This window comes from Marmota monax, unplaced genomic scaffold (assembly GCF_021218885.2).
Source record: "Marmota monax isolate L192 unplaced genomic scaffold, Marmota_monax_Labrador192_F-V1.1 WCK01_AAM20220418_F8-fsc00024, whole genome shotgun sequence".
Taxonomy (NCBI): domain Eukaryota; kingdom Metazoa; phylum Chordata; class Mammalia; order Rodentia; family Sciuridae; genus Marmota; species Marmota monax.
The window spans coordinates 35,650,736-35,673,017 of record NW_026695224.1 but is presented as its reverse complement, the minus strand read 5'-3'; the positions used below and the strand labels follow the sequence as shown (position 1 = coordinate 35,673,017).

General features: G+C 61.2%; 1 protein-coding gene across 2 annotated transcripts; it reads left to right on the top strand.

The window, feature by feature from the left end:
- The first annotated feature begins 38 nt into the window (after positions 1-38).
- Positions 39-22,085, top strand: Galns (galactosamine (N-acetyl)-6-sulfatase). 2 transcript variants are annotated; one of them, XM_046434342.2, is made up of 14 exons: positions 39-247; positions 3,814-3,937; positions 4,590-4,664; positions 5,486-5,588; positions 8,382-8,525; positions 9,338-9,404; positions 9,475-9,602; positions 9,857-9,996; positions 11,269-11,372; positions 14,167-14,303; positions 15,144-15,246; positions 18,094-18,215; positions 18,773-18,890; positions 21,383-22,085. In XM_046434342.2, exons 1-14 carry the CDS (start codon positions 128-130, stop codon positions 21,467-21,469), a joined length of 1,572 nt encoding a protein of 523 aa, XP_046290298.1. In that variant the 5' UTR covers positions 39-127; the 3' UTR covers positions 21,470-22,085. The 2 variants fall into 2 exon arrangements, with proteins under 2 accessions (XP_046290298.1, XP_046290299.1); XM_046434343.2 differs by lacking the exon at positions 39-247 and adding an exon at positions 1,671-3,144.
- Positions 22,086-22,282: the final 197 nt, after the last annotated feature.

Genomic DNA, 22,282 nt, shown 5'->3' with positions numbered 1-22,282 from the left:
CGCCGCCGCGCGGGCCCCGCCCCTCGCCCCGTCACTCTCCCCGCCCCGCGGCTGGGCCGGAAGGGGCGCGGGCCTCTTCCAAGTTTCTCCCGGCAGGTTGGGCCCTGCGGCGCCCGGTTCGGTTGTCATGAGGGCGGTTGCCGCGGCGACGAAGGGGTGGCGGCTGCTGCTGGTGCTGAGCACCGCGGGGATCGCGGCCGCCGGCGCTCGGCAGCCCCCCAACATCCTGGTGCTGCTCATGGACGACGTGAGTGCGGGCGCGGGGCGGGCGCGGGGCGGACTCCGCCGGGAAGCCGCGGCGCTTGGCCCTGCGCAGCCGCCCGCCGCCCCATTTCACCGCGACCCGCGCCGCGGCTTCCAGCATCTGGCCAGAGGTCCGGCGCGGAGAGTAGGAGGGGGAGTATCCCCGAGGTCCCTCGCCTGGCCGCCCTGCCTAGGGCAGCTCGGTTCCCCGGGGCACTTATCCGAGGAACCCGGTGTCACTGAGTGACCCGGAGACACGGGTCACGTGGAAGCTTGGCTCCCACTCTCCTAGGCTTGGACTTCAGTCTGCTCTCCCGTCGGGTGGACCTGGCTGTCCTAGGAGCACCCAGTGGGCAAAGACCTCATCCAGTTCAGGACAGTTGAGGCCATCTGGGCACCTATCAGTTCCCACGGGCTGCAGGCCGGCAGAGAGCTCCAAGAGAGCTTTCCCACCTATCCTGTGCTGAGCAGCACAGTGATCCCCAGCCATACCAGGTGTCCGCCAGTTGTGGCTGGTGGGAACTGAGAAGTGGCATATGAGTGAGATACACTTGGATTTCAGAGACTTGGTATGAGAAAAACAATATAAATATCACATTTTATGACTATTAAAGTACTAGTTATCTATTACAAAAAGTCAATGGCCCTCATATATGCCTGAAAATATACCCATCCACAATCCTCCTCCAGAGGTCACCACAGTCAAGTCATGCTGGTTAAGGTCACTGACAGCTTTCCACAGCAGGCTTTACCTAGTCATGAGCGGCTCCACAGTCTGAGAAGCAGTTTCCGTTGCAGTGTTCAGTCTTTCCAAAGTTTGAGTCCCTCTCAAGGGTAGCTGTGTGGTCTCTTTTGGAGGAACTAACTCTAGGGGTGTAGGGGTAGGGCTTAGTCTTTCTGCTCTGTGTGTCTTTCCTTTCCAGGATGACAGGGTGTGGAAAAGTCGCGTGTCCTGCTCGGAGTTCAATACTAACTTTTCACATCAAAGATCTGTTGAAATGATGGCGTTTGGCGTTATGTAAAATATGGTGTTAATCTTCATTTCATCTATATGCTGTTCTGCTGTGGCTAGAGAGTGTAAAATCACACATGGGCTCACAGTGTGATTTCTACAGGGCTGTTTTGGAGCAGGCAAGTTTTGGGTGGTGGAGTGTGACCAGCATCTCAGGGAGTTTGAGCACCACCCCCACGCGCCTGTCTGGGTTCCCTAGGGCTGGGGCAGGATGGCCCCTGCTGTGCCCAGGGGCTCTTTCCTACAGGTTCTTCTTGTGGTTTGGGGGTTCTTTGGCAGCAGAAATCCAAAGAGCTCTGGAGGATTTCCATCCTTCTACCCTGGTTAGTGCAGACGCATCAGAAAGACTGACAGCTGGGGGGGGGGGGGTGCTGGGGTTGTGGCTCAGTGTTGGAGCGCTTGCCTGGCATGTGTGAAGCCCTGGGTTCGATCCCCAGCACCACATAAACAAATAAACAAAATAAAGGTATTACGTCCATCTACAACTAAAAAAAAATATTTTTAAAAAAAGACTGACAAAGAACTCAAGGACTTTTTTATGCCAAAATGACAGGAAACAAAGTGATCTAAGCAGAAAATGGCAACTCCCTGGCTCTCCTAACTAACCTGACCAACTCACCCTGGCTTCAGGCAGGTGGGATCCCGTCTCCACCCTCCCATCCTCTGCTGTCTCTGAGCTGGCCCCAGAGTGGCCCTGTGATGGCCCCATGATGGCCCAGGTCACACCAGGTTCCCCCGTCCCTCAGTCAGAGACCTGGTGACACAGTGGCTGTACCCAGTAGTCCCACCATCCTGACGTGGGTCACAGCCCGAGCCAAGCACACTGGGGAAGGGGCCTGTGCTGACCTGTCCAGCTGGAACCCAGAGCCCACTCCTAGAAAGGGAGGCTGGTCCACCAGACCAGACAACACTTCGAGGGAGAGGGGGTGCAGCCAGAAGGGGCAGGGTTCTGGCGAGTGAAACAGGAGGCCCGACACGGCAGCTGCTGAGGGGGTGCAGGCTCCGGCAGCACAGGGTGCTGCTCTGTCCCCTGAAGCCCCAGCCTCCCTTTCCGCCTTCTCCACACATCCTCCCCATCTGCACACCACTGCCTGTCAGGTTGGTGTTGAACCTGAAACTGGGCATCGAGACTCTGGCCTGCTGCAGGATGACCTGGCTGACCTCCCAGCCCCAGGCCTGGCACCATCGGAGAATGAGCTTGTATCTGGTCGAGAGTCCCGAGGGACCATCACCCACTGTGGACTGGCTGCCCGAGGCTCCATCTCCTGGTCAGTTATCTGTGCCACCCCTTCCATCTGAGCAGATGCTGTTCCAAGAAAGGGGGTATCCCACAGCTTGGTACTGCACCTGGCAAGGTCCACTCCCCTGCTGACCACGTGACCTGCCAAAGGACCACACCCTCCCTGCAGGGGTTGGGGCCAGAATGGGGTACAGCTTACAGCCCCTCACCCATCCAGAGGCGCCCAGCCCTGTCTCGTCAGGGATGGCATCTGTTTGGTCCCTCCTGGGTGCTCAGAGTCTAGGACATGTGGGCGGGCTGGATGGATGAATGCGGGAACTCGGAGGTCTGAAGCCTTAGGGCTGCCGTCGGCCCTGCAGAGTGCTCCCAGGAGTGAGGAAGCACCCTCCTGCCTCCCAGGTCTCCTCTGGGTTTGCAAGATAGGATTAAGAAAAAACCTGCGGTTCCGGAAGAAGCTGCAGTCAGAGGCCAGTGCCTTCGCCACCGAAGTCTCCTGGAACAGAGGTCCTGAGCGGAGCCTCCAGCCCCCATGCACGCTGAGGCCTTCCACGCACCTTCAGCTGGGGAGCACGTCCTCTGCCTTCGTCAGGGCCACGCAGCCAGGAAGACATGCAGCACACTTTCTAAAGCCTCGACGTTCCACGGGAAGGTGGGCCAGGGCAGCAGAGGCCACTGCCTGGTTGTGGTGGCTTCACTCCTCTGGAACACGGACAGTCTTCAGTCTTTTGCACCCTTGACAGGAGAGAGGGCGCTGCCTGCTGCAGCAGCACCCCTCATGACCCGGCAGCCCCAGTCCTGGTACACGTCAGGCCTGGAGACCTGCGACCACACACAGGCTGGGCACAAGTGTCCACACAGTGCATCCAAACAGCCAGAAGCAGGAACAACCATGTGTCCATCCATGACCAATGGACAAGCAGGGTTGACGACACTAGCTTAGCTTGTGGGGAAACTTTGCCCCTGGGTTTGAGATCTGAGTTGGTGTGGCGGCTCTGTGACGACAGTGGGCGTGTGCGAGTTTGGCAGCTCATGTGACGGAGGGCGTGGGCCTGTAGCTGCCAGTTTCCCAGGGGCATAGAGGTCCGCGTCAGTCCAGGGAAGCAGACATGTCTACACCTTCCCCAAGTGAGGGCCAGGCAGAAATGGAGCTGAAAGCCTGTGAAGCCCAGTTGACCCTGCAGCGGTGCCGCCTGTGCCCAGGCCGCTGGTGTTTGGCACGAGCTTTGCTAGGGGGAAGGAGGCCCAAGACACACACTCCCCCGGTGATGGAAGTGCCACCTGCAAAAGGTTCATTCCGCATCTCTGTTCTTCCACGCAGATGGGGTGGGGCGACCTGGGGGTGTACGGAGAACCTTCGAGAGAGACTCCAAATTTGGACCAGATGGCTGCAGAAGGGATGCTTTTCCCAAACTTCTACTCTGCCAACCCTCTGTGCTCGCCATGTAAGTCTGCAGGCTCCTGGCCCAGGGATGGGGCCACAGAGCCCAGCCCCTCCCCTCCTTCCAGCCCTGAGGCCCGGACTTCTGGGCAGTGCCTGCTCTTCCAAGGTGCTAGGAGCAGGGGGCACTGAGCCTCCAGAGGCTGTCTGTGGGCTTGGGGACTGTCCAGGGCCTTCAAAGTTGACGTCCAGCCCTGGCAGCTGTTGTCTCCCAGCGCCAAGGTGGCCTCATCCAGGGAAGGGCCATGAGAGCCCTCTGGGTGCCTCCCACTCACGGGTATGAGGCGCAGGTGGGAGGCAGTGCAGCTGTGCCTTCTCCCTGCAGAGACTCGCTCCTGCTGGGGAGGCAGATACAGAACTCTGACCTTGAAGGGCTATGGGGAGCAAGGGGTCAGCACCTGGTGACGGTCCCTGTGGGGAGGCAGCCTGGTGGCCGTCCTGGAGCTGGGAGAGCCAGGCAAGAGCCGTGGAGACAGAGCTGAGCTGCAGGCCCAAGGTTCCACCTCTGCCTGTCAGCAGGCCGTTATGCCCATACCCCAGGACACACAGAGGCTGGCAGGGTTGCTGGACAGTGTACCAGGTGTGCTAGTGGGAGCTGCTCAGCAGGACACACCGTAGAGCTGTTCTCACCACCTGTTTGTATCACCTCCGTGTAGCCAGGGCAGCCCTGCTCACAGGACGGCTGCCCATCCGCAACGGCTTCTATACCACCAATGCACACGCCCGGAATGGTATGGCTCCCGTGCCCCTCCAGGGTGCCCTACAGGGGAAGGAAGGCTGGTGTCCCGGGCCTTCAGGCATGGGAGGCTGAGGGCCAGAATCAGACACCGGGCAGGGGGGCATTGGTTGGCCCTTGGCACCTGTGGCCTTAGTTCTGCAGAGCAGCACAAACTGCCCAGGGCCAGACACCGTGCTTCTGCGCTAAAGTTGCTTTAAGACAGATTCTGGCCCTTCCACCAAAAGCCGTTGTTCGGCAAGGTGGCACCTGGTCCCCAACACAGAGCCTTGCACAGGCCCTGCCTAGCCAGGCCTGCTTCTTTGTACTGACCCCACCAGGACAGAGCTGAGGCTGGGGCACCCCACCCCTGCCCAGCACCCCTCCTTCCACCCCCTTATGCTCCCTGGGACACTGCATGGCTACAGAGGGGGCACGTCCCTCTGTCCAGGGTTCCTGCACCACTCTGGCAGGCAGCCCTGCACCCACAGAGACCTGCGGAGGCTGGGGACCCAGGTCACAGCAGGGAATGTTCTGGAAATTACCCAGAGCTTGGGTGGGTTCTCCAGGACACCTCAAAGACTAAACGGGATCTCAGTGGGCCCTGAAGAAGAAGGGAGTGTAGGAATGACACATGTGCGGCCTGCGGGCAGGGGGGTGTCCCAGCTGGGAGGGCAGAGGAGTGGGAGGCAGGCCTGGGGCAGTGGCCTCCGTCCCACCCAGGCCATGGCGCTGGGTGTGCCTCTGCCTGTCGGTCCTGACAGGCCACTGTGCAGGTCTGTTAGGGGTGGGTGAGACCCCTGGGACTCCCTGCCCACACACACCACTGCCCTCCAGCCTACACGCCCCAGGAGGTAGTGGGCGGCATCCCCGACTCTGAGCTCCTGCTGCCTGAGCTCCTGAAGGAAGCCGGCTACACCAGCAAGATCGTGGGCAAGTGGTGAGTCCCAGATACGCCCGGCGTCTGCCCTGCGCGGCCCTGCTCACGCTATCCCAAACAAGGGGCCTGGGAACCCTGACTCCTGGGGCCTCTTAGATTGCCCACAGGTGCTTTTAAAAGCTGGTGTGGTCCCCAGGGCTATTGCTCTGATGTGCTGGTAGCATCTCAGTTTAGGCCTGAGACTGGGACACCAGCCCTGCAGAGCCACCTCATGGTGTCAGACTCCGTGAGTGAGCGGGCACATGGCCCCACAACACGCCTCAGCCCCTGTCGCCTCCCACCATGCTCTGCCACCTCTGCTCCTGCGGGACCTCCTGCCAAAGCCTGGTCACTAAAGGAAGCCTCACAGTGGCACACACAGGCTTGTGGTGGGTGAGGCGGGGCCCGAGCCAGCAGGAGGGAACTTAGGACGTCATGGAAGCTCGTGTTGCTACAGCAGGTCCTGTTTCAAGCACAGGAAATGTTTACCTCCTTTGCTCCCTGGGGACATTCAGGTGTGAAAGAGTCCTGGGGGCCCTTCCCCACGTTGCAGCCCACAGACCCCCTTCCCTCGGGAGGCTGCTCCTCTGCTGCCTGGGGCCCTCTCATGAGCTCCCTTGGGGACTCTTCTCTGGGGATGGTCATGGTCATGGGGATGTGGAGTCTGCTGAGGCCAGAAAATGCGTCCCATCAGAGGCCACCGAAGAGCACCGTCTGGCAGCAGGGAAGCCAGCCTGTTGAGCTGGGCCACAGCCAGGACTGGCGGCTGAGCAGAGCTGGGTGGGTACACAAGGACCAGGTCCTCTCGGGGAGGACAGGGCCCCTTGTTGCCTGCAGTCCCTGAGCAGGTGCAGGGAGGGCCCAGGGAGCCAACGCAGAGGCCAGGCCTTGAGGGCTGCACCAACGAGAGGAAGAGCCAGCGGTGGCCTCAGAGTGACGAGCCCCTGCAGTGACCAGCACACTCCGTGCCTGGCCTGGCAGCTCTGCCCTGGTGCAAAGCCGTCCGTTCACCATCCCTGACCCAGGGCAGCAGGAGTGGAACAGGGAGAGCATCTCCATGGAGCTGGCCGGAGAGGTGGCCAGGCAGTGGAGGAGGCAACAGGCCCAGAGAAGTAGCTGTGCTCTGACTTGGGACATGGGCACAGTGGGCAACAGGCCAGTGGGGTGGGAGGCCGCACAAGGGTGGGCTGCAGGAGGCCTGGGGGCGATTGTGCAGAGATTTCTCAGTGAGGGGGTCCTGTCCCAGCAGGCCCCATTGCAGGGCTGAGGGGATATTGTGGGCTGTGGCCAGGACCAACCTGAAGTCCTTCATCTGGACCTCAGCACCAAGGATCTGGATATTGTCTGCCTGACCAAGTCCTTGGGGCTGACCAGGATCTGCAGCGTCCTTGGAACGCTGCAGAGGCTGCACACACAGGCTAGTGGGGCTGGGACACACACCCAGGCACCACAGCACCCTGTTCCGGCTCTCCTGTTGGTCCACACCTGACCATTGTCATTTGCATCTGCGTCCGAGCAGGTCTATAGCATGACCCTCAAAGCTGAGGCCTTTGTGCTGACAGATGTGGACATGGGCAGCCACCTGCCCAGCAGTGTTCAGAAAGGACAGGCTGTCACAGCAGGGGGCCCACAAGCACATGAGACACAGAGGACACGGCCCAGGCTACAGCTCAAGGTCCATGAAGTCACAGGTGGTACAGGTGTACCATGGAGGGGAGAAGGTGGGGCACACAAGGCCAGTGACCTGCTCCAGAGGGCGGCCGTGCCAGCCAGGCCACCGTCCTGGGAAAGCAGCCAGCCTGTGCCAGCCTGTCCTCCCTGGTCCTCCAGCCCAGCCTTCCCCACAGCCCCCATGACCCTGCCCACCGAATGACCAATGATAGTGGTCAGGAGCTGCCTCCACCAGGGACTGTCCCAGGTGCAGATTGGAGAAGGACTCTTCGGCCTGGGGTCTCAGAGCAGTAGCTGCAGAAGGCTTCCCTTGGTGCAGGGGCGGAAGGCAAGCCAATAGGCAGCCCCCACTGGACCTGTAGTGGTCGGGAGCCAGCACGGGAGCCACCTCTCCGACACCTGTTCTGAAGACCAGGCGGGAGCTGTTCTTTCCAGGGCTGATGGCCTTGCCCAGCACCTGTGAGGCCACTGGCCCACTGACCGTAGGAGCTGGAGACGGGGGAGTGAGATTAGGTGCCCCCAAAAGTGAAGAGGGTGTGAGGGCCTAGAGTGCCAGCCCTTCTCAGGGTACAGGAGCCTCAGTGGCTTTTGCACATCCTCCTGTGACCACTGTGGCAGGTTACATCCAGGGCCTGGGGACATGAGCAGTAGCACGCTTTCTGGCTCTGCCTTCCCTTAGCTGGAGAAGAGACACGCGGTGTTCAGAGATAGCGAGGCCCTGCTGGACTGCAGCCCTGAGGAGGGACACTGGCGCTCTGTGTGCAGCTCTGGGAACATTCCTGAGAGCTCAGGGCAGGAGAAGCCCAGGGAACCTGGAGACAGCGGAGATGGGTGCTCAGGTCTCGAGTCGGTTGGGACAGTTCTGCTTCAGAGCTCCCCACAGCACCCTGCGGTCACCCAGCCTCCACTGAGCCTCCGGTGGACACCCTTGGCTGTGCCCATGTGCTCTGTGGTGTGGCAGCACTCTGTTGGAAAGGGAGGGTGGTTTCCAGGGCTCCCTGGGTGCTGTCCTGGTCTGTCTGTCTTGGTATGCCCAGGGCTCAGCACACACTGGGTGTTGGGGTGGCTTATGGGCGAAGGTGAGGTAGGCTGCTGCCCAGAGGGTATCTGGCAGGGCCCTGAAGTGCTGGTTCCTGTTCCTAGGCATCTGGGTCATAGGCCCCAGTTCCACCCCCTGAAGCACGGATTTGATGAGTGGTTTGGATCCCCCAACTGTCACTTTGGACCTTATGACAACAGGGCCAGGCCCAACATCCCTGTGTATAGGGACTGGGAGATGGTCGGCAGGTAAAGCAGTCTCTCCTTTTCCCTCCCAGCCCTGCCCTGCTGACGGGGTGCCCAGCAGTCCTCCCTTGGCCTCTGTAGCTGCCCCCAGAGCAGGATGATGGTTCTTGAGCCACCCGCTGGCCCATGCTGCATCTGCGCAGCCAGAGTCTCCTGAGACTCACACCCGGGCCACTGTGAGTCCAATGCCCGTCCCACAGGGTGCTTGCAGGACCCAGCAGTCGGCTGTGGCGTCTAGACAGTGGGCACGCAGGGGAAAGGATGGGTCGACCCTTGTCTGTGAGCGCAGCAGAAGTGGGGGGATGGGAGTCCCCAGGGAGGAGCCCTCCGGAGCTCAGGCCCGGTGTAGGGCAGCTCCTCCCGGCAGCACCTGGTCAGGGGCCCTTGTCTTTCTTGTTAGTTTAACTTTTCTTACGGATCACGGACCAGAGCTGGAACACCCATTGGCTTTTTTAAAGTGCAGCTTTGCTGGTTCGTGACTCTCACCCCGTAATGTTCACCAGGCCTGCAGTGGGTGTGCAGGGGTGCCCAGAGCTGTGAGACCACCACAGTCGATGTCCCGCCATGTTCACCACCGTAAAGAAGCCCTGGCTGGCGCTTTCCCGCCCCGCGGCCTCTGCTCTGCCCTGCTCCATCCTGGGCAGGGTCAGTGGGGCCAGGAGAAGTGTCCAGGGCAGTGCAAGCCTCCAGCTGGATTTGTTGCACAATTGGGACATTTCCACCTTCTTCTGAACAAGGCCATGGCTATAGGTGGCCTCAGAGAGAAGGGGTCTGGGCTAAACCCTGACTTCTGTCTGGGGCCGTATTGTTTTCAGATTTTATGAAGAATTTCCAATCAACCTGAAGACTGGGGAGGCCAACCTCACCCAGATCTACTTAGAGGTGAGGAGCCGGGTTGGGCAGGACAGGCCGCGGGGCTGCGGGCAGAGGAGGACGAGCCGTCTCCCCACAGGAGGCCCTGGATTTCATCAGGAGGCAGCAGGCCAGGCAACGCCCGTTCTTCCTCTACTGGGCCATCGACGCCACCCACGCGCCTGTCTATGCCTCCAGATCTTTCTTGGGTACCAGCAGGCGAGGGCGGTGAGTCCCTCAGGGAACCCAGACCCCGGGGGGCTTCAGGGTGCTAGATTGCCTCGGGACCGGCGCTAAGAAAACCCAGAGCATCCCCGCTGCAGGGCACTGGCCAGCTCGGGGCTGGTGGGCGGAGGCTGGCTCCCCTGTGACAGGCCACCTGGCTTGAGCCTCCCCTTCCGCTCCGTGGGCACCTCCTCAGAGGTCCCCCTGCTCACGCCACACTGCGTCCTGCTGCCTGACAAGCTGCCTGCTCTCCACAGGTATGGGGACGCCGTTCGCGAGGTCGATGCCAGTGTTGGGAGGATCCTGAGGCTGCTGCGGGAGCTGCGCCTCGGGGAGAGCACCTTCGTCTTCTTCACCTCGGATAATGGCGCTGCCCTCGTTTCTGCTCCCGAGCAAGGCGAGTGCTGGTGCTTGTCCTCCCGGCCGCCCAAGGAACCGGCCCGTGCGGCTCACAGCGCACACGTCAGAGGCCACCAGCCGGCTCCCGGTGGAGCGTGAAGGGACTTCCCTGCGTTGTCGGGAGATTTCTGAGCAGGGTGGAGGTGGCCCTTCCCGCCCGGGGCCAGCCAAAGTGTTGATCAGTTTGGCCTTGCTGAGGAGAGGTGGCAGGAAGTGGTGGGGGAGGACCTGTTCTCAGGAGAGGTTGCATGCCTCCTAGAGAAGGCCCCGGGCAGCCCGGGCAGCGGCCGGCGTGCAGGCGAGCGTGGCGGAGGTCGCGGTGCGTGGCCTGGGCCAGTCACCCATGAGACAGCGAGGGGCTCCACCAGCGCCAGGGTCCTCAAGGACTGGCCTTTTGTGCTCGCCCTCCCCACTCACCTGTCCCCACTCGGCCCTGGACGTCTCCTCTGGGGTGCACACTGGAGGGTGGAGGGAAGACAGCGGGCTTTCTGGTTTCAAGTGGCAGGAACCAGCACAGCCCACAGCTGAGTGGGCTTGGCTCTCAGGCAGGCCCCTTCTGTGCAGGCGGCGTCCCAGAGAGAGGCGTGGGGCCCGGCTCCTCCCAGCAGAGTTCAGGGTCAGCAGCTGCACACTGCCCACAGGGAGGGCTGCGGTCCAGCTCCTGTTCGGGCACTCTGAGGGAGGGAAATGGGATGTTGGTCACTGGCCACTCTAGCAGGATATGCTCTGGTGGCAAGGACAGCGCTTGTCCCTGTGCCAGACCCCACACACCCCAAGGACCAGGGAGAGACTGCAGCAGCATCCCAAGAGCTACGATGCAGGACCACCTGCTGCCGCTCCCTCTGGCTGGTGGGAAATACCCCTGGCCCACCCTGCCCACTGTCAGGACCAGAGGGGCTCTGCCCAGACCACAGGGAGCCTGCAGACCCCAGCACCTAACGTAAGCAGAGGCCTCTGTGCCCAGCAACCTGCTCCATGGGCAGTGTTTTCCAGCTCTGCCTGAAGAGTCAGCCTTGATGACTGCTGGCCAGGCCAGCAGTAGCTCCTCGTCAGAGCAGGTCTCTGGACACCTGCAGCCGAAGCATCTTAGGCAGCTGCCCGATTGGAGCCGTTTGAGGCCTCCCAACCCTGTGCTTAGAGCTGAGCTCCTTGGCCTGGTTCTCTCTCCATGATGGGTCTCGGTGACTACACTGCAGAACAGGAGCCAGCACGGGCAGTGCTACCAAGAGTGCCATGCCCATGTCCCTGATGGTGGTGGCTTTCTCCCCAGGTGGCAGTAATGGCCCCTTTCTGTGTGGGAAGCAGACCACATTTGAAGGTGGGATGAGGGTGCCTGCGATCGCGTGGTGGCCCGGGCACATCCCTGCAGGCCAGGTAAGTCATTGTCACCCACAGGATCTTACGGGGTGTGGGTGCCAGTGGTGGGGAGGACACTTCTGGGCCTAGTCCTGTGGCAGTCCTGGGTGAACGGTGTTCTGCTGCGCTGGTGGCACTGCGAACTCTGGAGCGGACACGTGGGGCCTGGTCTGTGAAGCTCACTGGGCCACAGGATCCCCACGGCTGGTGTCCTATGGACACGCTCTCAGGGAGCAGCACCCTGCCAGGGCACCCCTGATGTCCGTCTGTGGGGTGCAGACAGGGGTGTGTCCTGCCGCATCCCCGTCCTGGCCTGCCTTCATGCCAGGCACAGCGTCCACCCACCCACTCTGGGGACAGTGGCCTGGAGGTGTGATGATCTCAAGCTGCAGAAGCTTCTAGGCACTTGGGCCTGGACAGCACCCTTAACCCCTTGGTTCAGGAGTTGGGATCCCACTGTGACTGAGCCAGTTTGTAGGGTCGGCTGCTCCGGGGGCCCCAGCTGCCCCAGCCCCTAGGGCCATGTGGGTTCCCATTCCTACCGTGGCTCTCTGTGGCCTCCCTGGGCCTGTGCAGATAACCAGGGCCATCTCTCCTATCCGGGTCAGCTGATGTGTGGACATGAGGCCACGTGCACAGGGGGCAGGGACTGGGACACGGCGTCCCTGGAGCTGTCCTCCTGCCCACCACACTGTGCCCTACCACACACATTAGGAGGCAAAGCTTCAAGAAAGCAAGTCACGTACCAGCCTCTCAGAGCTGGGAGCAGCCCGCAGGCATCCTGCCCACCATGCATGGGACAGTCCCCGTGGGTGGCACCTTCCCCATGTGCCTGGTCTCTAAACCCCGCTGGGCTCTGCCCCTCAGGACCCTCTGCCCAAGACCTCCAGGTCACTCCAAGTCATCAGGACCTCCAGGTTTACTGCAGGCAGCTGCAGGCTCCCTGTCAACTTACCAGCTCCCTTGAAGGGCAGAAGTGGCCGTGGCAGTGACCACATTGCTGGGTGGGATACGTGTGGCCAGCAGGTAACATCTATGCACACAGAGGGCCACGTCCATCATCCTACTTGCTGTGCAAGAGGCACTGGGCTGCAGCTGGACGGATTCTGCCCCAGGGTCATCACTTCTAGGCCTTGTGTGGCCGAGGGAGTGACGGGCAGCGTTCCTGCCTTCTGAGGGAGTGGGAGAGGCGCGAGGGCCAGGACAGGCTGCAGCAGCCCTGCTCGCTGGTGAGGAGCCGGGTCCCAGCACTGCTGCACACGTCCAGCCCAGTACTGCCCTGCTAAGACACATCTGGGAAGGCGAGATGGGCTGCCCTTGTGCCCAGATACCTGCCCATCTGTTCCCATCCAGTGGGCTCGGGCATTCCCTCCCACCGCCCTCCTACCCAGCTGGAAGCCCAGGTTTGGAATCGCCTTGGGCCCTGAAGGAGACCAGAACACCTTGCAGAGCTCGGTGTCCACCTCTTCTCTGCCATTTCCATGGGCACAAACTGAAATTGAGTTAGACGGGGACCCAGGCCTGTGTGCTGTGGTGACAGATTTTGACACCAGGTGTCCGTCCACCCAGCATCACCTGCGTGGCGCTCCACTGCTGCTGCCGCCGCCTTTGGTTCGGAGTGGAGGCTGGGGCTCTGGGAGCAGCCTCCAGGCCTCCTGCTGGGCCACAGCCTCCTCAGCCTTCCTTCAGCCTCCGTCCTCCACAGGGCTGCCCACGCTGGTGGAGGGCGCCAGACCCACTCCCGCCACCCCAGCCAGGAGCAGCCACCTCTGTTGTTTGGAGACGGTGAAGGTCTCTCTTTGTCTCTTGTCCCCCATTTTTTCCCCTGTCCTTGAAAAATATGAAAACCCAGAGAGTAGTAAGGGACCTGGAGGGGGCACCAGTCGGGAGGCTCCTGCTTCCCCTGCAGTGACCAGAAGGCCTCTGAATCACGTTCCTGCCTGTGCGGAGCGGGGCCCCGACAGCTGCCACGAGGCTCCTCCTGTGGAGGGTGTCCCTGCATTCAGAGGCTCCTTACCCAGCTAAGGCCACGACTCTGGCTCAGCTGAGTGGGGCCAGGTGAGGGCAGCACCACCAGGGCTGAGGCCCTGGCCATCAGTGGGCTGATGCCTGCTCAGCTGACCACAGTCGTGCAGTCCAGGGTGGTGCCCACCCCACTCTGCACCCCAGGTCGCAGAGGGCAGGACCAGAGAGGAGCCTGCCTCCCATCCCCAGCACAAGCGCAGCGTCGCTGTGGACTCGGCATCCGGTGAAGGACCCGAGCCGGCCTGATGAGGCAGAGTTGTGGTCACTGCTGGTCACTGATGGTCCTGCCCTTGGTGTTTCAGGGTCTGGCCAGGGACCAGTCACTCTGCTGCCCACAGAGTCCAGCTTATTTATCTACAGAGGTGCACCGGTGGGTTCTGGCCCTGAGTACTGCCCATGTGCCTTGCCCACGTCAGCCCTGGCTGCCCTCGCTGTCCTCTACAGTATTTCTGGGGCCTGTTCCCAACTGCAGCCCGCCTGGATTTGCAGAGTTCACTGTGGCTGCAGGTGTCCAGTGTGAAATGCCACCATGTGTCTCAGGACAGCTGGGCCTAAGTGGACCCCCTGTGTCCATTCCCAGCTCTGGCTGTTTTCCTGTCTCTGTCCAGCCCTGGCTCCAAGGTCAGACATATGATCTGGGTCCTGTCTGCTGCCCCCAGGCCCGCGACTGAGCTTGACCTGACCCTGTGTGCGGGGGTGGCCCATGAGCACTTGAGTACATCTCCAGATCCAGCCACCCTCTGGCCAGGGTAGAGGTGCCCACAAGTGACTGCTCTGTCCATTTCAGGTGAGCCACCAGCTGGGCAGCATCATGGACCTTTTCTCCACCAGCCTGTCCCTCGCAGGCCTGAAGCCGCCCCGTGACAGGGCTGTCGACGGCCTCGACCTCCTTCCTGCCATTCTGCAGGGCCAGCTGATGGACAGGTTGGTGATGGACAAACAGCCTTCCCCCTGCCGAGCCTCCTCATCCACAATGTCAGCCTCTGCTGTAGCTGAAGGCCAACGGGAGGCTGGGAGCTCCTGGCCAGAGGACCTGGGGCCTCCGGGTGGAGCAAGGCCCCTAGGGCTCAGGGCACAGGGAGGCCCAGGCTCTCAGAAGCTCCTCAAAGGCGAGATGGAGGTGCTTTGTGCCTGCCTTCAGCCCAGTCACTGTGACCACCACCACAGTCCCTTGTGTGGGAGGAGGGCACTCCAGCCTGTGTGCCCAGCTGCAGACAGCTGGCTCCCGGGGTGTGAGCCCGAGAAGCTGGCACCTCACAGGCCTGCAGCCTGCGCCGAGCTCGCTGTGGGGCCTCTGCTTTGGGGAGGCTTGGGAGGAGCTTGCTTTTTTTTTTCCCCAAATTCCTTATGTTCTTTTCCTTTAAAATTCCTTAATTCCTTTTGAAACCTGAACAAGTAGCTCGCTTACATCGAGGAGAGAGGGGCCGATGCCCCGGCTTCACACCTGCACTTCTCCTGGTCCTCTGCGCCAGGATGGGCCCTTTGCTGCCACCCTTACCTCCCATGCTGGCCTGCCTTTGCCCCACAAGGGCTGGAGGTCCCAGAACGGGAGGAGTGTGCCCAGGCTTCGTGCCTGTCTGTGTGCACTAAGCCTCTGTCACTGAGCACCTCAGCCTGCCCTTCCTCCGGTGCCCGGTCTGCTCTCAGTGTGGTCATCTCTAGATTGTCAGCTGGGCCTGGCTTGGAGGTGTGGCTAGCTCACTGCTCACCCTGCCAGGAGCCCGTGCTGGGACCCGGTGGTGATCCTTACCCTCCCACCCACAGGCCGATGTTCTATTACCGTGGCAATACACTGATGGCGGTCACTCTTGGCCTGTACAAGGCCCACTTCTGGACTTGGACCAACTCCTGGGAGGAGTTTAAACAGGTACAGGGCTCAGGGTGCAGGGCCCAGAAAGGGGGCAACACTTGAAAGACTTATACCCACTTCTGAGCCGCTGTTGAGGCTGGCGAGGTGGGAGGTGGCCCTGTGGCCCCTGACACGCTCAGGAGGACCTTGCGCAGACCTCTGTGGTTGCCGAGGACTAGGTACTGGGGATGCCTCTTTCTGCCATGCATGTTGGCAGGATGCCCAGAGGGTGCTCAGGGCTGCAGGTGTTCTGCAGAGACCCTCAGGCCTTGCCACATCCTTACAGGTGCCCTGCCCTTCACAGGAGGCCTTCAGAGCAGGCACAGCCCAGGCCCACATCAGATGGCCCCATGGGCCTCAACATCCTGCCGTGCACATGAGCTCCTTTTCACTCCCTCCCAGACAAGGTGACAGAGTGGCCTGGCCAGGCCCAGGGAATAGAGCTGTGGGTGTCTCACCAGGGTGCCAGCCCAGGGTCGGGGTGAAATGCCACACGTTCAGGCTCTGGGCTCCTACTGCCTCCTTTACCCACTGCAGCCACCCCAGGGCCTGCCCTCTGGCCACTGGCTGGTCCTGCCTCCTCCAGCCCCCAGCCCCCCAAGGTCATTAGATACTTGGAGACCTTGCTAATTTTCCTTAATTGGGAAGGCAGCCGAGTTAAGCCAGTGCACAGTCTGAGTGCTAGAACACTCGGAGCCAGCTGGGGTCCGCGTGGCCAGCTCCTGGCTCAGAAGTTGGGCTGGGCAGGAGGCCGGCAGGTAGGCGTGCAACATAGAAGGTGCACTTGGAGCTGCTGGTGGGACTGCTGTCCAACCCAGGACACAAGTGCCTCCTGTGGACACATGGGCGGCCCAGGACAGTGTCCCAGGCCCTTGCTGGTCTGCTGCCTTGCCCGCCTCCTGCATGGCCCTAGCCCCTGCTCTTCCTTCAGGTCAGGATTCACCAGTGCTCAGGGGTGTCCTAAGCACTGGCCTTGCCCCACCAGGCCCTAAGCAAAAACTGGTGCCCCAAAGGCACCTGCCCCATTTCCCTTGGGCCCCAGAGGCCACACCTGGCCAAGTGGCTAAGAAATGCTTAACAGTGCCCTTGAGGGAGGGAGCAGGACCCCCAGAGATGGGGGCTCCCTCTACCTTTCCCAGAGGACCCCTATGTCCCCCCTAGCTTTCTCCGGGGTCCCTGTCGTCAGCTCCTTGAGAGTCTGGGTGGTTCAGACGTAGGAGAAAGGCCCCTGCCCTACAGCCTGGGAACAGGGTGGCTGGTCTGTCCCCTGGCTTCCCTAGCACACGGTCCTAAGGCCCAGCTGGGCTTCTGCCAGGCTGATATTCAGAGGGGATGGGGCATCTAGGTGGTCCACACCTGTACACCTGTAATCTAAGCAACTGAGAGGCTGAGGCAAGAGGATCACAAGTTCAAGGACAGCCTCAGCCACTTAGTGAGACTGTCCAAAATATGAGTAAAAGGGCTGCAGGTGTGGCTGAAGGGTGTGGCTCCCCTGGGTTGGATCCCCAGTGCCAAAAAAAAAAAAAAAAACACCAGAATGGGGGTGGGGCTACCTCCAGAAAGGTGTGGAGCAACTTCCACGGACAGAGCCCATGCCATACCATCTGGTGGCCTGGAGCTGTCTGCATGGGGAGAAGCCCAGGCTGGGCTCCTGGCAGGGCTTCTGCTCAGCCCACAGCTGTCCACTCGGTGCCCCTTTCATTTCCTGGCACTCCTGCGGGCGCCGGGGTCAGTGGCGCTTTGCTTCCTCTGCTCAGAGCAGGAGCACACTGAGCCCATGGCTCCAGTAGGTGCCCAGTGTCAGGGGCCCTGCCTGGCAGTTCCCAGGGGCAGACAGGTGGGAGCTGGCTGTGCTGTGGTGTGCAGGCTGGAGGGGGACACCCAGGGCCCATGAGCCACACACCAGCAGGTCAGCCTGGCCAGAGAGCCTGTGCCTACCAGCTCCACCACTGACCTCCAGCCCCTGGAGAAGGCCAGAGTGTCTGAGAATACCCAGTGGGAGGCTGCCCAGGTCATCGACAGGATGTGGAGACAATCAAACCCAGGTTCACCTGGTGGCCTCCACGCCCCCAGTCCCTGGGCCCACCTGTGGTCATGGTTCTGATGTCCTTGCCCCTCCACTTCAGCATCTGCCCTGGGTCTGTGGTCTCTTGGCTCTGGGACATCTGGTGACCCTTCACCCTGACTTGGTCTCCCACCAGAGGCCACCTCTCCTCCCAGACGCACAGGGGTTTGCAAGGAGAACTTCTCCATAAAGCTGGCAGCAGCCAAGGTGTCAGGCTGGTCAGGTGCAGAGGCCCACGCCTGTGATCCCAGCAACCCAGGAGCTGAGGCAGGAGGTCAAGAATTGAAGGCCAGCCTCGGCAACTTAGCAAGAACCTGTCTCAAAATAAAATAAGGAAGAGGACTAGGGTTCAGCTCAGCGGTGGAGCGTCCTGGGCTCAATCCCCAGCACTTCAGAAAGGAATCAAAGCTGGGCACCGTGGCGCACACTGTAATTCCAGTGGCTCCGGAGGCTGAGGCAGGAGGATCATGAGTTCAAAGCCAGCCTCAGCAACTCAGTGAGACCCTGTCTCTAATGAGACACAGAATAGGGCTGGGGTGTGATTAGTGAAGTGCCCCTGGTTCAATCCTTGGTACCAAAAAAGGAAGAACGTTGAAGAGGTTGACTAACGCGTTTCAGACCTGTCCTCCACAGGGACGGGATCATGGAGGGAGGCACAGAGGCAGGCTGCCAGACAGCGTCTGCCCCAGGCTTCACAACCTTTGCCCCGCGTGACCGTGGACTGTGTTCTGGAGAGCCAGGAGCAGGGCAGTGCAGGCAGGGCTTCCTGGGGCACCCACACTCCCTCCGGCTCCCCACAGGGCATCAACTTCTGTCCTGGGCAGAACGTCTCAGGAGTCACAACCCACACCCAAGAAGAGCACACAAAGCTGCCCCTGATGTTCCACCTGGGACGAGACCCTGGGGAGAGGTACCCGCTCAGGTGAGTCAGGACCAGGGCACCGGCCGAGAAAATGCTTGCCAACCCAGCCCAAGGCCAGGCCACACCCAGGCGCCTGAGCGGGCTCCTCTGGAGCACCCCGGAGTGCGGCCCTCCCAGAGCACCCTTGATGCCTCCTGGGTGGGGCCACCTTCTCTCCCTGGCCTCTCCCCACCTCTGCCCTCGCAGGCTCTAGCCCACTACCCCAACTCCGGGCCCCATTTGTGAGTTGTATTGTGGATGTCCTGACACCAAGAGCTTCAGGTCCCCAGAGAGCCTCCCCCCAGGACTCAGGAGACTGGCACAGGCCACCTGTCCAGAGAGGCCAAGTCAGCAGTCCAGAGGCCATAGCCCACACTGACCACTGGCTGCTATCCTCAGCCTGCCCATCTCTGGTGACCAGCTCAGAATCTGAGGCGTCCCAGACCCAGCCCCTCCCGGCCCTCTCCCTCCTAGAACAGCTGTGGGCCTTCCTGAGCACCAGCCAGGAGCCCGGGAGCGGACCAGCCCCAGATGCTGCCAGTGAACCTCTCAGTGACCCTGGGCTTTCTCATCTCCAGCTTTGGCAGTGCTGAGTACCAGGATGCCCTTGGCAGAATCACCCCAGCTGTCCAGCAGCACCAGGAGGCCTTGGTCCCCGGACAGCCCCAGCTCAATGTGTGCAACCAGGCAGTCATGGTGAGTGGACTGTCCTTGCTGGACCCGTCACTGCACCGGGCTGCAGCTACCCGCCCTGAACCCAGGGCCAACCATGGCCTGCATCAGAGCATCAGCACCCTGGCACACAGCCATCTTGGGTTGTAGTGTGTTCTAGAGCCCAGTGCCTCACGGAAGGGCCACAGGTGCACCAGGTATCACCTGGACCATGGAGCAGAAACTGCCCTCCTGCTGCTTCCCACGAGCTCTGCAGGTGGAGGATGAGCTAGAACCCTCAGGGGACCCAAGGACACTGTCTCAGGGAGGCAGCAGGCCCCAGGGTCCACCATGCCTTTCTCCTGCTGAGCTGAGCATGGCAGGGCCAGGCAAGCCAGCTGTCCAACCCCTAGCCCTGTGCACACTGAAGCACAGGAGGGACCACGCACCATGGCCCATGATTCACATGGGGGGCTGTCCCCAGGCTGGAGGTCCCACAGGGATCCCCAGAGGGAGTAGACCTCCACTCAGGTCGTAAGGGGCGTTGTGACAGCTTCATGGTAATGGTTAAGGACAGTAGATGTGAGGCCCAGACTGATGTTACCAAGGGGAGCAAGAAGGAGGCCTAAGTACGGAGAAACAGCCCAGGGCTGTGCTCAGGGCCATGGGGGCAGGGTGTGCACAGCCCCGGGGGTGCCCTCCTCCCAGCATAGCAGAAGCAGGTACCAGCTAGGAGGGACCTTGACCCCATGGGGGACCCCTGCAGTCCCCTTCAGACTGGAGTTCCAGTGGCCACACCTTGTGTGACAAAAGCAGCAGAGCCACAGGGTCTCCTGGAAGCCCCAGAGCCAGCCCTCTGCTCACCTGGCCACACCCAGGCTCCCGTGCCCACTGGTCATGCCAGCTGAGCCCTGGGGCTGCTCCAGAGAAGACCAAGCTTGTCAGACCTCCTTCCTCCTGTGCAGGACAAAGGCCTGATTTAAGGCCCTTCCAGGTCAGACAGTGCAGCCTCTGAGCCCCAGGTGCGGGCTTGGCCTTTCAGGGGCACTTCCACTCCCCTGAAGTGTGCCTGGGGCTCAGCCTGACTAGATGGACTCAGCACCCAGAGAAATCATTCTGGGCAGCAGGGAGGCAGTGCAGAGGAGCACCCTCCTTGGTGAATGTCCTTGTCCAGGGCCAGGGGGCCAGCCACCCTGCTAAGGGCTTACTGGAGACTGGGATGGGCAGAGGTTCCTCGGTTAGTCAGGGCCAGTGGGTGGCCTCATCTGTGTCCATGGCTGAGTCTCTCATGGGACTTTTGGGCCCTTCCTTCAAAGGGACACCCGTGCTACTGGTGTTTGGGCCTCTGTCGGCTGTGGAGCTGGGAGGTCCCTGTTTCAGGCCCGCTGTTTTTGGCCCCAGGAGCCCAGTGCCCTCTGGTCGGGCATTGCTGCTTCTGTGACTGTTCTGCAGGATCAAGCTGTCTCCAGAGAGCAGCTACCTTCCAACTGTGCAGAGGCCATGGTGGGCTTCCTGACAGGCGAAGGGCCAGGGAAGTGGGCGGCACTTGGCCAGTGTGCTGCTGCCATCTCCTGGGCGCTGGGAGAACTGCTGCAGCTAGCTGCATCCAGGCTCTTCAGTGCAGGAGAAGGGGTGCTAGGGTCCAGGACACCCCCTAGGCGAGACTCAGGGAAGGCCCCGCTTCCATTTCCATGGTGAGTGCTACCACGGAGCTTCAGGGGTCGCTAGTGCCCTGCCTTCTCCAGGGCCTCCCACATAGCTCTGCTCCTCAAATCCCAGGCCACACTGTGTGCGGGGCTCAGTGGCACCTCCTCAGTCTCTAAGATCAGTCCCCATGCAGCTTCTCACAGCCCCTGAAGAGGGACCTGTCCCACTGCCCACAGGACACACAGCAGCAGCCTTGAGAAGCATAACCCCGACCCTGAGTCTAGACACTCACACACACCTGCCACTTCTGTCCTGCAAAGGTTGGGAACAGCCCCCCACTCCAACCATCCTGCTAAGGGCTCACTGAGTGCCTTATGCCATCGGGGAGAAACATCAAATGCTCTGATTCAGACCATAGCAAACCAGGCTGCCCTCAGTCTCCCCACAAGAAGCCTCCTCCTAGGGGAACCTTAGGGGCACTCCAGTCTGTACCCCAGCTCCCTCCCAGAGAGATGCTTTCCTTTCCCAACACCGAGCTGGGGTGGTCCTCCACTTCCTTCTTCCACCTGGAAGCACTGCCCAGGACATGGGCAGGTGTCTGGTTTCCCCTGCCCACAGCTGGCCTCGTGCTGGCCTCACCCTGGCCGCTGACACTTGCCTTGATGTTCACCAGCCCTGCCCCAGCCACTCCCCCTCAGAGCGAGGCTGCAGGTTCCCGTGATGCCCAGCAAGGCCGCATCTTGCCTGACCAGGTGGAGATGGAGATGGACTCCCCACTGCAGCCCAGCTGTGGGTGTGAGACTCAACCTGGGCAGGGGCAAGCGTCTCACTGCAGCCAAGACAAAAGTGCCTGGAATAACTCCATGTTTTCTTGAATTTTCATTTCATAGAACTGGGCACCCCCAGGCTGTGAAAAGTTAGGCAAGTGTCTGAGGCCTCCAGAGTCTGTCCCAGAGAAGTGCCATTGGCTCCATTAGCACCTGCTTGAACCCAGAATCTCCACAGACCCTGCAGGTGCCCAAGAGCAGGAAGTGTCTGGCCTCTGCCAACTGCCAAGCGCTCACTGCCAGACAGCATCTGCAGCCAGCAGCAGGGCCTGCCAGACACCTGCCAGAGACCTGGTTCTAGAGTCCACTCCTCATTGCGCCTCCTCACCCACCTGGCCCTGCAGCCCATCATCTCAGCTGGCTATGAAGGAGGCCACAGGCGTGATTGCTGCCTCCCATGCTCCTGCTCGGTGATGAAGGATTGATGGCAGTGGTGTGATTGGATTCTGAGCCCCTCAGTGCTATTAGGGTGCTCTCCACACCACCCCACAGGGCTGTGGACAAGGGGGGATAGGGAGGAGGCAGACACTCCACCCCACATTGGACGCCCATGCCACTTCTTCTGTGGAGGGTGTCGGTGTCCTTGGCTCTCTGCCCGGGCTCAGCACACTGATCCTGTCTGCTGTGAGCCCACCTGTCTCAAGGCAGGTGGGAGCCGCCTTCCATGAGTGGGTTCTCACATCTGTGCCGTTCTGCCAAAACAAATCGTAAAAGTTGGGAAATGTCGAAGAAATAGGCTCATAATAAAGAACAAAACCTGTTTTAACTTTGTCGACTTGGGGTGTAGAAGGACACTGCACCTGGGGGAGGCAGGCATCTGGCCTAGGAAGGTGCCGAGGCGCTGACCGGGCACCTCGGGCCCTGGCTAGGGCGATTCGATGGTCCCAGCACAGGGACAGAAGGGCCCGTGGGCCTAGAGACCGGCCAAGCGTCCCACCCCCTGCACTCCGTCTCCGCGACCTG

What these genes read in the sequence shown, in the direction of transcription:
- Galns (XM_046434342.2), top strand. Translation starts at nt 128, where the DNA reads ATGAGGGCGGTTGCCGCGGCGACGAAGGGGTGGCGGCTGCTGCTGGTG. An exon ending in TGGTGCTGCTCATGGACGAC is followed by an intron (nt 248 to 3,813) that starts GTGAGTGCGGGC and finishes TCTTCCACGCAG; the next exon opens with ATGGGGTGGGGCGACCTGGG. An exon ending in CAATGCACACGCCCGGAATG is followed by an intron (nt 4,665 to 5,485) that starts GTATGGCTCCCG and finishes ACTGCCCTCCAG; the next exon opens with CCTACACGCCCCAGGAGGTA.